Consider the following 17,909-nt stretch of genomic DNA (forward strand, 5'->3'; position numbering starts at 1 on the left):
TCCAAAAGAAAAGAATAATTGAATTTTATCATTGAGGGCAACGTGTGGTAAACAAAGTAGGCAAACTGCTACAAGCAAGCCTTTTCATATCAGTTCTTCCTTTGTAGGAAAAGTCACCCACGAAAGCTGTTAAGTTATTGTACAATTTTACTAGTTTTTACAACACAGGACAGTGAATGGGAAGCTGAACAGTAGAATGTAATGTGATGCCCTCCAATTGTCCTAGGATATTTTAAAAGTAGCTGAAAACATGGACTGATTGATCAGGACTGTTTCTACCAATTGCAACAGTTGTGGGTACAATAGCACCTGCCACAGTCCACTACACAGAGAGACAGGAACCCCCCTGAACAGGGAGAATTGCAGTATGAGGAATCCCCTTAAGTCAGATAGAGGAGCATTCTATGAATGGAGCTCTTCCATTTTCAGAAGTAAAGTCTTGGATTTAACCAATTAATCTAGAGAAGGATGACCCACAGGACCTCCCGATAAGCCCTTCAAACCCACTTGATTCCCCCCACCTAAATTTAATTTTTAAAAATTGGTCTGGTCTGGGTGTGATATTTTTTTGCCCCAAACTATCCTAAATCTCTTAAACCACACAAAAATACAACTCTTCCCAACCTCTCCGAAACAGAGGAAAAAATAGAAAAACACTGCCCCAAAATTGACCCAAATGGCAGGCAGAAATAACATCACATCATCTTGGGCATTGTGGAAAGTGCAGCTGCAGGAGGGAAGGGAAATGGTTCTTGCCCTGTTTGCAGTTGCCCATCCCTGGATTGGGGAGAGTGGCACTACTTTTGGGAACAGAAGGAGGCTTGTGGAAAATGAAGAGGAAAGAAAATAATATCTAGGAAATCCAGCAGCCTTTGGAAATGTTCTTTAAAGTGGATAAAGAATAAGCAAATGTTAATACATTATCAAAAAGGCACCTCATCAACACAATGCTGGATAATTAATATGATGCCTCAATAACTTGGTTAAAGCAAAATTTGGTCCCAAATGTACTTTTATAAGATAGTGCTGAATTTTGGTGAGTGAAACTACAGTACAATCCAATGGTTCTTCCTTATCATGTCAGAAAGTTCCCAGCATTTGGGAAGTGACAGTTAAGTTCACTAAACTATGGAAAAGATATCTGGGAATATAATATGTGGACACAAAAATATATTAAAAGAGAATATAAACCAGAGTGATGATAAACATGACTACTGTACATGTTACTGTTGTTCTTGCTGTGTTCTCTCAAATCATTTCTAACTTATGCTGACCCTAAAACAACCCTGTCATAGGGTTTTCTTGGCAAGATTTATTCAGAGGAGGTTTGCCACTGCCTTCCCCTGAGCCTGAGAGCATATGACTTGCACAAGGTCACCCAGTGAGTTTCATGGCCAGGCTAGGAAATGAACCCTGGTCTTGAGTCAGCACTCAAACCACTAGTGTGCTTGAGATTAAAAGGGGAAAAAATTACAGTACATGAAGGATATGGTATATATTGAAATTGTTATACATCACCAAACAGTTATATCTAAATAAATGAAGATGTTTTGGATGGAATTTCATGGAGAATATATCGTGATGGTGGGGGAGTGGGAAGACTGAGGGCTTCTGACTCTCCATAAAAGTCCATTTGAGGGTTTCAGCATGGCTCCAGAAGGATCTTTAGTGGGTTTGTCTCTTTCTCAAAAGCCTGCTTATTCTTTTCACAGGCTTCTGGGGAGGACAGTTAAGTGTGGCAGGGACTTTTGGAAGCAGAAGCTTCACTTAGGCCCCATTCCCACTGGCCTATAACGCGGATCAGGACAGGAATCATGGGTGCATCGTTTCCATTAGAGCGCGCATTCAACCCGCATTGCTCCGATGTCGTTCCCATTGGGAGTCGAATCTGAATTGAATTATCCTGAAAAATCCAAATTTTAGGTCAATAAGCCAGTTTAAAAAAATAGTGGCCTTTTAGCTAATTTTCCTGTGGGAGGAGCAGCGCTCAAGGGGCTGGCCTGGGGGCTTCACCCTCTTTGTTCTCTTTCCTGCATTACCAGCGCCATTTTCTTCCGTTCGCCCTTTCCCCCGGTGGATTGGGAAGCAGGGTAACGCGATCGCGCTACATTGAGCTCCAAATGCAGTAAACACATTACTCCCCCTGCAACCTCCCCCCTGCTCCACATTCATAGACCGATGTGTGAGGAGACCCATTGAACACCATTTTAAATTATTATTTTTCCCTTTTTTTTGCCTCTGCCTGAGCAGCAGATGGGCTTTGCAGTACATGCCTGCTTGATCGCCCCCCTGACAGCCCAGGGAGCAATGGGGCAGGCAAAGGGATTTGGGGTGATTAGAGGCTCCTCTTCTCTCTTTCCCAAAAGGAATCTGGGAAGTCACAGAAGAGCCTGGACGCCCAGGGATCTGAGGAGGAATAGAGGCTTCTCTTCTCTCTTTCCCAAAGGGAATCTGGGGAAACACAGATGAGCCTCGGATGCAGCCGCTATTCATTGGCTGCCCCCCAAAACAACAACAACAAACAAACAGAAATGGGAACGGGGAGCAAAATAAACCATATCAAAGTGTTTCAAATCAGGTGACGACACTTGTGATGTCTGAAGCCTACGCGCTTGATTGACAGCTTGCAGACACAAATGGGAACGGGGAGCAAATTACTCCGCTTTAAAATACAGCAATTTAAAATAAATGGGAACGAAAACAGGGTCTAAATAAATCGAGGTAATTTGTCCCCTTTCCTAATGGAAACGATGGAAAAAATTTGAATTAGACTCGGAAAATAATCCGAGTCAGAATCGCGCCAATATAAGCCGTTTTATCTGCCAAGTGGGAATGGGGCCTTAGATCCAGCAGAGAGGGATAAAAGCATGGACTCCTTCTGCACTTGGGCTTGAGTGTCCTTCCCACACTCTCATCCTGTGTTGATTGCATTCTCTGTTGATGTTATTCGTGTGGTTTTTGTCATAAACTTCTCTTGTGTGGCATCAGCTGAGATCCAGATTCTTTGGGTCCTTTCATTTTCAATTGGGGCAGGGGTGCAAGCAAGCCCGGTGGACAAGTCAGGTAAGCCCAGCTTGGGGGCTAAGGACCAGCTTCACTTTGTGGCCTGTGGGAATGAACTTAATGGATGACGGTCAGGTTGAGTCTTCCTTATCCAGAATTTTGACATCTAAAATATTCCAAAATCCAAAATTGTCCACATGGGTGGCTAAGATAGTGACAACTTTGCTTTCTGATGATTCAATGTACAAAAACCTTGTTTCATGTACGCAATTATTTAAAGTATTATGTATAAAATTATCTTCAAGTTATATATATAAGGTATATACAAAAGATAAATGAATTTCTTGTTTAGACTTGAGTCCCATCTCCAAGATACCTCATTATGTATATGCAAATATCCTAAAATCTGGGGTGGGGGGGACCAACCAAATTCCAAAACACTTTGGGTCCCAGGCATATCAGATAAGGGAAGCTGCATCTGCACTGCAGAAATAATCCAGTTTGCACCACATGGCTCAGTGATATGGAATTCTGGGAACTGTAGTTTTGTGAGACATTTAGCCACCTTTGGTGCCACAACAAACTACAGTTCCCAGAATGCCATAGCATTCAGCCATGGCAGTTAAAGTAGTATGAAATTGGATTATTTCTGCAGTGTGGATGCAACCAAAAGGTGATCCCTTTACTTAAATCTGTGCCTTATACCATGCCAATACTCAGTTGCAGCCAATAAAGTTGTACCCTTTTCTCTCTACTCATGGCTTATGTGTTTTTTCTGATCCCCTCTGCCCTGCCCAGGTCAGCATCTTCACACTATGTCCTCCAAAAAAATAAAAAGGAAAAATAGCAGATTCCAGCCAATGAATATACACAATTCTTAGTCCAGATTATGTTGCAAAATATATGATTAGTGATGCCATACTAAAATATATATTCTTAACGCATATCTTGGTTTTCCAAAATGCCAAGGCTGAATTCTAAACCAGACTTTTATCAGGAAGAAAGTCTCATATACATACTAGATTTTTTTCTTATCTAAGCAAAGTTATATGTTATGATCCTGTGGATGTTTACTAGATGTAAGATCAACTCAGCATAGTGGAAATTCTGTGGAAAAAATACTAGCTAAGACAGACAGTAAGAAATTGACAGAGAAGGCTATCCAAATAAGCCATCAACTATAAGATCTCTGGTAAATGACTGGGACCCTTTTCTAGTAGTAGACCAGGGGTAGGCAACCTATGGCCCGTGGGCCGGATCCAGCCCAGCGAGAACTTGGGACCGGCCCCAGCCCGGTCCTGCTGCCGGGGCCTTTGGCCTATCAGGAGGAGGCGGGCAAGGGGGAGCAAGCGGGGGCAAGGGGGCCAATTGTCTATAGAAGCCTCAGAAACATGCATTTATATTAACATTTTTTTAAAAAATCAGCAAACTTTTTTGCGTGTCGTCCATTTGAAAATTTTGTCCTACATTTGTCCCGGTTTATTTTTTTATATAATTTTTTTAAAAATTATTTATTTATTTATTTTTTGGCTTCGCCCCCGCCCCCCCCAATTGTCTGAGGGACAGCAACCTGGCCCCCAGGTAAAAAAGGTTGCCTACCCCTGTAGTAGACTGTTTAGAATAAGTCATTATGGCTATTATTTGGAAAGGAGCTCTCAATATCATTTTATTGTGGTACCCAGCCATGTGATCAACACTGGGTGCCATGTTCTGACCTCAGAACAAAGTGACCTGCAATGGTAGTACTATGCTGGGCATCACAGTGAGGCACGCACATGTGAACAGCTGCCCAGTGTTGGAACAGAGGGTCCCAGATAAGGGAGGAAATAACTTCAGGGCCAGAATACTTTAGGCTGTACCTGGAGTATCTTGGCCATGCAGATGTACTTCTGAATGTACTTCAGAAGCAAATATTTTTATATGCCAATATGTATAATGAAATTCTAAGTTTTCCTTTTAGAAGTGACAAGTAGCCTATAAATGCTGCAATTTTGGATGGTGGAATAGAGGGAGATGTTTAACCTATTCCTCAATGACATGTTTTCTGCAAAGGTCCCTCCGTTGCATTCCCAGGCAGCATTGAGATGTGTGTTTATTTTACACACTAGAAATACTTTTGTAAACATCAAAACATGCACTTGCACACTGCTGGAATGCTCGTCAGAGGACTCTGTTGTTGCTGTAGGCTAGCAGTTATACTTTTTCCAGGATTGTGCAGCAGTAGCAACAGAAGTCAGAGATACAGTATCTGTTGGCTCTGGGCAGCCTGTTTCTTTCTGCATGGCTGCTGTGCCCACAGTCATTTCTGGGTAATTCAGAATGTTGGACAGGGAAAAGCCAGCTTCTCACACAAGTATGGCTAGAGGAAAGCTCCACCTCACCACAGCTCAGTCAGCCCCCCATGTTCATCACTTTCTAATTTCAGGATGTGGTGTGTATGTGTGCACATATGAACATAAATGAGTATGTGAATGGGATGCATGAACGGGGTATGTACATGTTGTTGTTGTGTGCCTTCAAGTCCTTTCCGACTTATGGCAACTCTATCGTGAAGTTTTCTTGGCAAGATTTGTTCAAGGGAGGTGTGCCATTGCCTTCCCCTGAGGCTGGGAGCATGTGGCTTGCCCATGGTCACCCAGTGGGTTTCACAGCTGAGCTGGGAATTGAACCCTGGTCTCTAGAGTTGTAGTCCAACAGTCAAACCACTACATCATGCTGGCTAGGGTATAGATCTTTGCTTATTTTATTCTCATATATGAACATGAAGGATTTCAATTCCCCCCCCCCCCTTCACCAGTAAAGCTTTTGCACTTATTTATTTATTTATTTATTTGCATTTGGGATTTTGCAAGAAGAAAAAGAGCAACAAGAACAACCATGGACCATTTTCTTAATAGCTTAATCATGCTGTTTATGATAATCAATTAACCAGAACAAGGATTTCAATAATCAACCAGAAAATGTTTTGTAAAAGGCTCCTATTAATATGGAGTTATCTATAGCACACTTTGTATATTTATTTCTGATCTCACTGTCTTCCAAGCCAGCATCTCTGGCTGTATATTTGTATATGTGTGTATGTACATAGCACTTCATGCATCTGATTAAGTGGACTTGAGTCCACAAAAGCTCAGGTGCCTACAACAGACAAACAAAGCTACTCTCCCGCTGTTATAATTCCCAAAACATGAAGAAATATTTTGTTACATAACGTGTTGTTACAATGTTGAGTCAATATGCTGCAGTGGTTGAGTGTTGGACTAGGACTCTGGGAGACCAGGATTCAAATCCCCACTCAGCCCATGGATAACCACTAGGTGGCTAGGGACAGGTCACACTCTCTCGGTCCCAGAGGAGGGCAATGGCAAATCCTCTCTGCACAAAACTTGCCAAGAAAGACCTAGAAATGACTTGAAGGGTTGCCATAAGGTGGAAACAACTTGAAGGCACAAAACAATGAAACATTTTGTAACATAAACAGTAACCTTTACAGGGAAAGAAAAGGGGGAAATGGCTTTCATCATTAGAAGGGGTATCTTATTCTTTTTAAAATAAAATTATACCTTAATGCACTTTTTAAAATGTAGTAAGGTGATCAATAACCTTGGCACTGCTACTAACAGGGACCTACTCCATGCTCACCATACATGCCTCAGAGCTCCTTTTAAAAATAATGTGGGAAGCTTCTTGCAGACAGAGGCAATACTTCAGATATCAATGTCCTTATTATTATTATTATTATTATTATTATTAATAACCGCACTTCAGCCAAAAGGCTATCAGAGCAGCTTACAAATTGTTAATTAGATATTTCCCTGTCTTCAGTCTTACAGTCTAAAACTTCTTAGCTCTGTAAATGCTTGCATCCATAATCCAAAGCAGAAATGAATTAGAAGTCACTGAACTATGGATATTCAGTACCGATACCCCCAAAGTGCTTTGGGTTTTCCAAAACTGTTCATCAGGCACAGTTTAATTTAGAAACTGACCTGAAGCCTCCTTTCTCCTCCCCCTGAGCCTCACACCACTCACACCATCTCTTCTGCTCACCTCCAGCATTTTAAAGGGATGCCGATAACACCACAGCCTGTTTCTATCAAAATCAGGTGTTTGGGGAGCACAGCCCCTTAGGGTCTCTTTCTCTTCTCTTCCTTTAATAAAATAATAGTTATATTGCTATAGTGCATCAGTGAAATAGCTTTTTTGCACTACTATTTAAAAAAACAAATAAGAGGAAAAAGCTCCTCATACAAACCATAGGATCGCTTCAGTGAATCAGGCTCCAGCTTTTTTTTTTTTAAAGAACAAACATTTGGAAGAGTCCTGGTGCAGATCCAAGAAATCACTACAAACAAATGTGTTCTCTCCAAAAGAATACAATGATTGGATGCAGAGGCAACAAAAAACACCCAACTCAAGGAGTTACATCCCAAGGACTCTGGTCTATTTTGCACTGCAGAAATAACTTTTTATTTTTATTACTATGGCATTTATACCCCACTCTTCAACCCTAAAAGCTATCAGAGCGGCTTACAATTATTATTTTAATAAGACAGTTCACTGCCCTCAGGCTTACAATCTTAAAATAATGCAGTTTAACACTGCTTTAATCCTCATGTCTCTATTTTATGGAGTCCTGAGATCTGTAGTTTGTTGTGGTACCATAACTTCCTAAAAGAGAAGGCTAACTATCTCATGAAACTACAAATCCCAGAATTCCATACCCATGGCAGTTAAAACAGTGTCAAACTGCATTCTTTCTGCAATGCAGATCAGACCCCAAACCTCTTTAGCTCAATCTGGAAGAGACTTCAGTCTGCATCTTGGAGCTGAATTTAATTTTAGCTCTCCCCCTGCCTTGATAAAATCTGCCCCGGTTTTTGAACTCCCTCCTACCTTTTTATATGATCTAATAAACATGTCTGGAAGACTTGGAAGTTTGCACATTTAGTTGGCATTAATAAAAATAAATTGTGGGGTTTGGGCTCTCTCCCTGCCATTTTGTTTTTCATTTAACACTTAATGAATGCTGAGCTCTGCATCTCCTGAGGTTTCTAGGGCTCTTCTCAAAACCAACACTCATTTACTCTGGCCTGAAGATAAGTGCTGTTGTGCCAAGATTCACCTTCACCAGGAAAGGCCATGGTTGGTGCAACAGCCAAAGCTGAAGCATGCCCAAACCCACTAACTGTCCCCAAGTGCCTCCCCATCTAGATTAAGGTGAACCCCATTTCCCACATTGGTCATATAGCTAAGCACCAAGAATGTCTGGATTAATTCTCGACTCCTTTTGTACGCATTCAGTTCCTCACTCATCCAAGCACATGGATGCACTGCAGCAAGAGACACAATGCCACTGCATATAAACTGAACTAATATGGGGAGTCACTGTGGCATTGTGGTTTGAGAGTTGGACACCGACTTTGGAGAACAGGGTTTGAATCCTGGCTCAGCCATGAAACCCACTGGGTGACCTTGGGCAAGTCACACTCTCTCAGCCCCATAGGAAGGCAATGGCAAACCCCCTCTGAACAAATTCTGCCAAGAAAACCCTGCAATAGGGTTGCCATAAGTTGGAAAGGACTTGAAGGCACACAACAACACCACACTGAAGGACATCAATGGATTTCTTTTCTCCCGGGCAAGCTGGGGATTGCCCCTCTGCAAACACAGCCTGAGGACACTTTGGGATCCTTGCTGGAGAGAAGGCTGAAGTGGAGGACGTGTCCTGGTCACACTCCAAATTGAAGACCTTTCAGAATTCCCCCTGGACAGAAGGATGAAATGGAGGACATGTCCTGGTCATGTAAGGAATAAATGGAGGACATTTTGGAATGCCCCCGGACAGATAGTTGAAATAGAGGACGTGTCCTGGAAAAGGAGGAGATCTGGCCACCCTGGTAATGCTCCAAATGGAGGACATTTTGCAGTTACTCTGGAGAGAAGCTTGAAACGGAGGGCGTGTCTTGGTCCTGCTGGAAATGGAGGACATTTTGGAATCCTTCCTGGACAGAAGCTTGAACTGGAGAACATGTCCTACTCCAAATGGAGGACATTTTGCGATCCCTCCTGGACAGAAGGCTGCAATGGAGGACGTGTCCTGGAAAAGCAGGAGGTCCGGTCACCCTGGCCATGCTCCAGAGGGAGGGCATTTTGCAATTCCTCCTGGAGAGAAGCTTGAAATGGGGGAGGTGTCCTGGCCATGCTCCAAATGGATCCCTCCTGGACCGAAGGCTGCAATGGAGGAGGCGCCCGGGAAAAGGAGGAGGTGGGGCTGAGGCCTTGGAGATCCAGTGTGTCTCGAACGCAAGAGAGGAAGAAAGACCCTGCAGCCTCCCAGCGAAGCCCTTCCTTGAATCCTTGCGCAGCCAGAGGCAGTGTCCTCTCCCTCTGGATGCTGCTGCTGCTGGGGAGCTTTGGGCGCATTAGAGGCAGCCAGCAGGAGCAGGAGCAGGAGGAGGAGGAGGCGCTTGGGGCGGCCGTCATTTCCGCTGTGTGTGTGTGTGTGTTGTGTGTCGGTGTGTGTTGTGTGAAGCAGCCCAGCCGAGAGCCCCAACTCAGCAGCAGAGGCAGAGGCGAGCGCAGGAGCCGGAGCCAGAGCAGCCCAGAGAAGGCGCAAAGGGAGAGGCCCCTCCTCGGAGCGGGGAGGGAAGCAGAGGCGCCTTCCCCGGGGACCACCTTCTCCCCCCTCGCTCTCCCTGCCCTTCCTTCCCTTCCCTGCTGCTGGACAGAGGGAGCCAGGGACATGGGCAACGCCGCCACCGCCAAGAAGGGCAACGAGATCGAGAGCGGTGAGTGGCAGCTTGGAGACTCCCAGGCTGGCTGGGCTTAGAGGGGGGTCTTCCTCCTCCTCCTCCTCCTCCTCTTCTTCCTCCTTGTTTCCCAGGACCTTCCCTCGGCTGCTCTCCAGGAGAGGGGCCCAAAGGGGTCCTCCATTTTGAGTCTCAGATGGAGAGGCTGGGGCTTCCCTGGGCACTGGCCTCCCTTTGGGCCTCTCTGAGTCAGGAGCAAGAGGGAGGCTGCCCTCTCCAAGGGGCTGCAGGGCCTGAGGCCTAGGAAGCCTGGCCAGGGGGGCCTCCTTCCCTCCCTCCTTGGCCCCCATTCCTTGCAGTCACCCTCCTCCTTTCCTTCCCTCCCTTCGGCCTCCTTTGCTGTGGGCCTGCTGGGCCAGGGAAGCTCCAGCTGCATCCCTCCTTCTCCTCTCTCTCTCTGGGGCTTAGGAGTAAGCGGGTTAGCCGGTCTTGGCCAGGTTCAGGGCAGCTCCAGTTGACCCTTCCAAGGCGGGCTGGGCTTCCTTTGGGAAGGGGCTCTCTTTTGTGTGTGTGTGTGTCCCTCTTCCCTCCTCTTTGCTGTGTCCTTTCCAGAAGCGCCTCCTTTGCTCAGGCCAGGCTGCCTCCCTTGGAGAAAGGACGACTGGCCTTGTTTTGGTTGGCTTGCCCAGAGTGGTTTGCCTTTGGGGCTTCCTCTGAGGCTGAGAGTGTGTGACTTGCCCAAGGTCACACACACACACACACACACACCTCCAGCCTTGGGTTTCAGTGGTCAAGCTGGGCTAGTGCCCACACCTCTAGGGTCCCAAACACACCGCAGAAATGGTCCACTTCGAGACCACTTTAAACTGCCCTGGCTCAGTGCTAGGGGATCCTGGGAGTTGTAGTTTATTATGGCCTCAGAGCTCTCTGACCAAAGAGGCTACATGCCTCACAGAACTACAGCTCCTAGAATCCCCTAGCATTCAACCAAGGCACTTAAAGTGGTCTCAGAATGGATGGTTTCTGCAGTGTGTTTTGGACCAAAGCCAAAGTATAATAGAAAGCGGTGGTCCCCAAACTGTGCTCTTTAAGGGATGATGATGATGATTATTATTACTATTATTACTAAGCTTTAGTTATATAGCACAGTAAATTTACACAGCTCTGTATGTACAATTAAAATAGATAAAATAAATCTGTCTATGGCATACATTCTACACAAATAATTAAATAATACACATTAATTCATGTTAGCATTCATTAAAATAGGGCAGACAATTTAAAACAACATCAGATAACATGCAATTTGGATTGTGGACTTCAGCTCCCAGAATCCCAGGCTACTAGCCAACATGGCTGAGGCTTCTGGGAGATGAAGTCCAAAAATCTTTCAAAGGGCACAGTTAAGGGACCACTGATAGAAAGGATACAATGAGACAAAAATGTACAGTATAAGGAATATAGGCTTTTTTGTTCTTGTTGTTGTTGGGTGTTTCCAAGTCGTGTTTAACTTATGGTGACCCTATTATGAGAGGGTTTTTCTTGGCAAGTTTCTTCAGAGGAGGTTTGCCCTTGCCCTCCTCTGAGGCTGAGAGTGTGTGACCTGCCACAAGTTACCTCTTTGTTTTCTATGGGCTGAGAGGGGATTCGAATCCTGGTCTCTCAAGAGTCCTAGTCCAACACTCAAACCACTGCGGCATATCGGCTCAACATTGTAACAACATGTTATGTTACAAACTACTTGAGTCTTTTTTCTTCTTGTTGTTGTTAGGTGCCTCCAAGTTGAGTCTGACTTATGGCAACCCTGTGAGAGGGTTTTCGTAGCAAGTTTCTTCACCGGGAGGGGGGTTGCCCTTGCAAAATCACTCAGGCTGAGAGAGTGTGACTCACCCAAGGTCACCCAGTGTTTTGTTGTTGTTGTTTTTGCCATCCACCAGGGAATCGAACCCTGGTCTCTAGAGGTAGAATTCAAAGATACAGCCATGCTAGTCTGGGAAATCAGGGTGCAAAGGGATCTTGTAGCACCTTTGAGACTATGAAAGAAACAAGTTGGTCGTGTGAGCTTTCGTGGACTTGATCCTACTTCCTTAGATGCATTTGGTTGCCTGGTTTTGGGCTTACCGCTCCAGTAAATGCATCTGAGTAAGTAGGTGCAAGCCTACAAAAGCTCACGCTACCAACTTCTTTCTTTCAGTTAGTCTCAAAGTTGCTACAAGGTCCTTTTGATCTCCAGAGTCACAGCCCAACACTCAGACCACTACACCATTCTGGCCTCTTATCCAAAATGCTTGGGGCCAGAAAGGTTGGGGATTTCAGATATTTCTGGATTTTTAGATTATTCGCACATGGTTCTATTGTTGTTGTATGCCTCCAAGTCATGTTTGACTTATGGTGAACCTATGATGGGATTTTCTTGGCACATTTCTTCAGAGGGAGCTTATCATTGCCATCCTCTGAGGCTGAGAGAGCATGATTTGTCAGCCTGTGGGTTTTCATGCTCAAGCAGGGATTTGAACCCAGGTCTCCCGAGTCACGATCCAACGTCCAAACCTCTACACCACATTGGCTCTTGTATATGTGATATCTTGGAGATGGGGCCCAAGTCTAAATATGAAAATCATTTATGTTTCATATACACATGGCCAAAAGGTAGTTTTATACACAATATTTGTAATAATTGTGTGCATGAAACAAAGTTGAAAGAAAGCAAAGGTGTCACTATTTCAGCCACCCATGAAAAAACTTTTGGTATTTGGAGTATTTAATATTTTGGAATTACAGATAAGGGAGACTCAATCTGTAAATTAAAGCAGGTGGAGGGAACTCCCTTTCTCTTCCTCTTCCCTGCCAGTTATTTTTCTTTTCTCTTTCTAAACCTTTGGCCCTATTGGAAGAAGCTTTATTTCACAATCTTAGTGTCAAGGGAATGAATGCTTGGAGAGAGCGGCTGCATAATGATGTAAACTCTGCTGTGATTTGTTTGGTACATGTGTCTTTCCTCCTCATCCTCTTTTCCTCCTTTGCCTCCCTCTGATATTGCCACACAAAAATCTTTAATAGTGTTCACTGTTCTGTGCTGGAAACCGTTATTTCCCAGCTTCTGAAACTTATGGAAAACTTCCAGCCTGTGAATGGTATGGGAGAGCGTGTGTGTAAAAATGCTTCATCTGTCTGCATAAGGAACGTGTTGAGAATTAACAACAAAGAGCCTTGTGGCACCTTGAAAGATTAGCAAGTTTTATTCGGCATATGCTTTTGTAGACTGCAACCCACTTTCATCAGATATTACAGTCCGAAAGCCTATGCCAAATAAAACTTGTAAGTCTTTAAGGAGGTCAGAAAACTCTTACTTTTTTAAAACTCTTATCTTGTAAACAGACTTTTGCGACACAAGTAGATTAAAAGTTTGTCATACACAATCTTTATAAGCTTTATGAGGCTGATAGCTAAGCAAACATGGGTATGATTCATTTTTTAGTAGATCCTTAATCATTGGTATGATTTATTTAATTTTGCACAAGCCAACCTGCAGAAATATACATGCCATTTCCCCCATTTGTTATTAAAGATAACTATTGCTTGCATTTGTATACATTCTCTTTGCCAAGGCATTCTGAAAACTACGTAATTGTTTTACTCTCAACGTATTGAGCATTCCTGGAGGTTTGCTTTGCATTTATTTATTTATAGTGTGCATGAGATAAACCATTGGTAAGATTTGCAGCATCATATGCTCCTTAACTCTTAATTCAGACATTAATTTATTAGGCCAATGCTGTACTTCTCTAAAAAGGTTGTTATGGTCTTCGTAAATAGGAAGCTTTATTCTAAGGGAAGTCATCTATCTGGTCAAATAAAACAAATCTTTGGTTGAATAGAGCAGTGATTGTTTAAGTCTTTAAAAAATATCCAGAGAGTATGATAAATGCATAAAAGCATATTCCTACGGATGTCTACTCAGGAGTAAACCCTACTGCATTAAAGTGGCTTTATCCCTGTGTAAGATTAGAACTTTAGTTCTATTTTGGAGGATGAACACTTCATTGTTTGATTTCAGTGAGTTGTGTGTGAGATAGCAATATCACCAGAATATCCACAGAAACTGATTGTAGAGGTGTAGTGGGGAAAAAGTATCTTGTGGAACAGGTACCAACTACTATGAAAGTGCTATGTTGTAATCCCTATTTAGGGGAAGCACCCTTATGCTAATACTGTTCAAACTAATACTAAGCATGAGCATAGTTTTCATAGTCCTTTCTTTCTTTCTTTCTTTCTTTCTTTGTCAGGAGTGGGGAGTGTTATCTGGTATATGTTACATCAGTGTGCGCTTAGCATTTAAAAAATCCTCTGGCTTCAACCTGAAAAACTGAGATGACCAACTTCTCTTCAGAGTCATAACCATGTATAGTGTATACATTAACTTATGTATAGTGTATTTGTTATGTGTCTCTCTGATGAGCTGTGGTCCAGTAGCCCATTCATTGTATGATTAAGAGATTTATCTGAGAGTACCCACTGGTATACTCTTGTTTAGGCCTCTGTGCACAGTTCTGCTTCTGCTGAAAGTAGCTTTATTGCTGGGAGGAGGTAGCCTACTAGACACTCACAAAGTGACAATGCAGAGGTTTTTAGTTTTAGGTGAACTGATTGTTCTCATCACAGTAGTTCTGAAGCAACACTACTGTTACACATCCTTTTAAAAACATTGGTCTCCGGAAGGGTTGCTCTTCACTATTATTGGTGGTGGTGGTATGCTTATTTCTATCCTGCTTTCCCCCTAGAATTGGAACTCAAAGCAGCTCACAGTTTAAAAGAATAATACAGTTACAGATACACAAAAGTGAGCATCAAAATGGAATTAAACTATTTGCAGTCTTAAAACAAGACAACAATAAAATAAAATGCAATGAAACACATGAAAAAGCACTTTAAAACTGTTCAGTTAAAACAGTACAGCATCCTCTAGCAAGTTCTTTAATTTTTTTCTATTTTAAAAGCCTGTCTGAATAAAAAGGTTTTAGCCTACTGCAGGAAGGACATAAAGGAGGGGACCATTTTGGCCTCCCTGGGAAGGGAGTTCCAGGTTCTAGGGGCAGCCACTGAGAAGGCCCTCTCTCAGTCGTGGTTGTGATGATAGTCAAACTGAGACAAGAGCCTCTCCTGATGATTTCAGAGATCTGGCTGGCTCATACAGGGGGTCTGTCAAATAGCCTGGACCTCAGCCATATAGGGCTTTATAGGTTATAACCAGTTCCTTGAATTGTGCCTGGAAACAAACTGACCTACAAACCTTTCCACCGATGCATGAAATGTACAGGACTGCAATTTCATAAAGCATTTCTAATATATGTTACTCTAATTTGGACTCTCCTGTATAAATAAAAATGATATCTCTTCCTTTTGCACATGCAAATAAAATTGTGGCTATCCATTTACAAGGCAGAGGTCAGATTGGTAACATTTGAGAACGTGGAACAACTGCAACCTATCTGTATAGTTTTGGGCATAAAGTATCAGATATTCAAATAAATATCAGCTCCTTGGCAAGGAACAGCCTTGTCATTTTATGACATAAGGGCCAAGTAGCCCCAATGTAGTTCAGCAATTATGTTCATGTCATGACGAGCTCGGCTATAGCTCCTAGTTGCCTGTGATAGGCTTTGTTGCGCCTTCATTTCTGAGTTTCTGTTGGGAATCTTGAATGCACAATAAGACAGTAGTTGCAGTACTGTGTATGGCATCCCAAGAAAGAAGTTTCAAGATTGTCCTTCCTGAATCTGGATTTTAAAAGGGTGATGGAGGGTGGCAAAGTTGATGTGATTGAGTGGAAAAAATCCCACTGGGGATCCTGCAGAATAAAGTCTTATATATGGCTATCAGGCTTTGATATATGGGCTAAACATGCCATATCCTGAGTTGTAACTCTTAATTGCGCAACTGCTATAACTGCTCAGTTTAATGTCAAGGCCTCAGTTACAGATTTTTGCTATAAGCTGATACTAGGTATGTTGAAAAGTATAGGAGTTTGAATAAGTTTCACAAAAAGTGAGACCAGTAAGGAAAAAAAAACATGTGATGTGAGATGAGGATTTAAAGCTGTTAATCATGCCCTTGGTTCTGCTTCTACTGAAAGTAGTGATGATATTATTATTTTACTCATTTATATCCTGCCTTCTTCCCAATAATGGGACTAAAGGCAACTATCAACATACCTAAAACAATACAGATTAAAAACTATACAAACAATTTGATAAAATTATAAATATAAAGTTATCTAAAAACAATTAAACAATTTATCAGGGTAAAGTATTAATAATTAAAAACATTAAAATTCATTAAAAGATTATACATGGTATGTATATAGGCCAATAGCATTCTGCACTTCATAAAGACAATGAAGGGTAATCTGATCTCTGCTGTAGTTGATATTTTGTATACCTGGATAATATATGAGAACCCTTGCTGTTACTGGGATCTGTGGCTATGAAACCAAATATAATCATTCCATTTTAGTAATAAATACCATATAAATATACCTTCATCTGTTGCTTAGTCCCCACAGGGCACTATATGCTTTAAACCACCAGTGCTGCCTTTAATATAGCTTGGAACAAATAGTGATATTGTATTAAATATGAGACTGGATGGGGACTCACGTTCTGTGTTGTGTAAGTTAATGTCAGTTATATCTTGAACTTGAGCTTAGAGAAATCTTTAGGATTGATCTACAAAAGGAAATGCATCTAAATGCATCTGAACATAGTTCCAGTTAAGTGCAAGTGATATTTTGGGACTTGCCTTCTACCTAAGTCTACTTAGGACTGCAATGTCAATCAACTTTAATGCTTCCAAAATGTAGTTTTTACTTTCTCACTAAGACCCATATTACCTTGGGTAAATGTAGGAATTATACTTACATGTACTTGTTAAAAGCTAAACTTACTGTGTCTCAGTGAATACTTTTTTTAAAAGACATCATTACTGATGAGGTCTAAAAATGGTGTCATTGCCCTTAAAATATAGGATTTAAAAAAAAATAAAAATAAAACGGGAGACAAATAAGTGATGATTGCATTTGAATGTAGGGCTGTCAAGAAGATACATTTCCTACTCAAGATTGTTTCCTTTATGCTTGCAATTGGTTTTTTTTTAATTTGTTATGATGTAGACATTTAGTGAAAGATAATATGCTGCTCATACAATTAGTTACAGGAAGTAGAGACTTTATATAAAGACAAGTGAGGTCAACAAGAACTCATGGTGAGTGAAGGGAGGGAGTCAAATGCAAGAAGACTGCATCAACTTCCCTGTGTCCACAGTATACTGGTAATTCACAAGCTCTCTTCAGATAGGACACAGAAAGGTGTTAGCTGTTGCTGTTGTTATGTTTATGTATATCCTGCCTTTCCCCCAAAACTGGGACTCAAGGCAGCTTACAATTTAAAACAAGAACAATGCAGCTAAATATGTACAAAAAGTGAATTAGCCTATGCACAATATTAAAACAATTTAAAGACATAGTTAAAATATAAAAATCAATTAAAAAGATAAAAGGTGATTTAAAACTGTTCAGTTTAAAGCAATTCAGCTCTCTATTAAATGTCTGTGCAAGGGGATTAATAGACACAAATCTGACATTAGTAATGGCAGTACCCAAAAACCAGTTGCAGAACGTTTCAACCTTCTTTGAAGGTAAGGTTGTGATCCTTCAAGAAGGAATTACAAAACAAGATTAGAAAGAGAAACAGCTGAATTGAATTAAATTCACAAATTCTAGTCCATTAGCAGAGTTATGAACAAGGAAAGGATTTAAAGGCACACTATATATATTAATAGAGAGCCCTTGCTACTGCACTTATAAGAAAAGGAATCTTTCCCAGCGGAGAAGGTGAGATACTCCTTAGAATTGGGTTGCCCCTCCCATGAGCTCCTAGAGGCAGGGACATAATTAAAATAACAAAAGGACCCCCCTGCCTCCTGGAAGGGGCGACCCACGAAGTCCAGTTTTTCCCCTGCCTTGCTCCTAGCACCGTGGTGGCAAACCTATGGCATGTGTGCCACAGGTGGCACGCGACACCATTTTGCCAGGCACGGGGCGAGGGAGAAGGCAGAACGGGCACGTGCCCGTTCTGCCACCTCCCTGCCATTTTCAGG

General features: G+C 42.3%; 2 protein-coding genes across 2 annotated transcripts in view; one reads left to right on the plus strand and one right to left on the minus strand.

Annotated features, from left to right (window-relative positions):
* Positions 1-17,909, minus strand: part of TTLL7 (tubulin tyrosine ligase like 7) — a 202,131-nt gene that overhangs the window by 116,738 nt on the left and 67,484 nt on the right. The window lies entirely within an intron of this gene.
* The window catches only part of PRKACB (protein kinase cAMP-activated catalytic subunit beta), a 90,717-nt gene continuing 82,346 nt past the window's right edge, over positions 9,539-17,909 (plus strand). The window contains exon 1 of the mRNA XM_089515548.1: positions 9,539-9,794. Coding sequence (XP_089371674.1) covers positions 9,749-9,794 — 46 coding nt within the window. The 5' untranslated portion in view covers positions 9,539-9,748. The remainder of the gene's footprint in view (positions 9,795-17,909) is intronic.

This window comes from Sceloporus occidentalis, unplaced genomic scaffold (assembly GCF_023333645.1).
Source record: "Sceloporus occidentalis isolate IW3139 unplaced genomic scaffold, rSceOcc1.0.p SCAF_3, whole genome shotgun sequence".
NCBI lineage: Eukaryota > Metazoa > Chordata > Lepidosauria > Squamata > Phrynosomatidae > Sceloporus > Sceloporus occidentalis.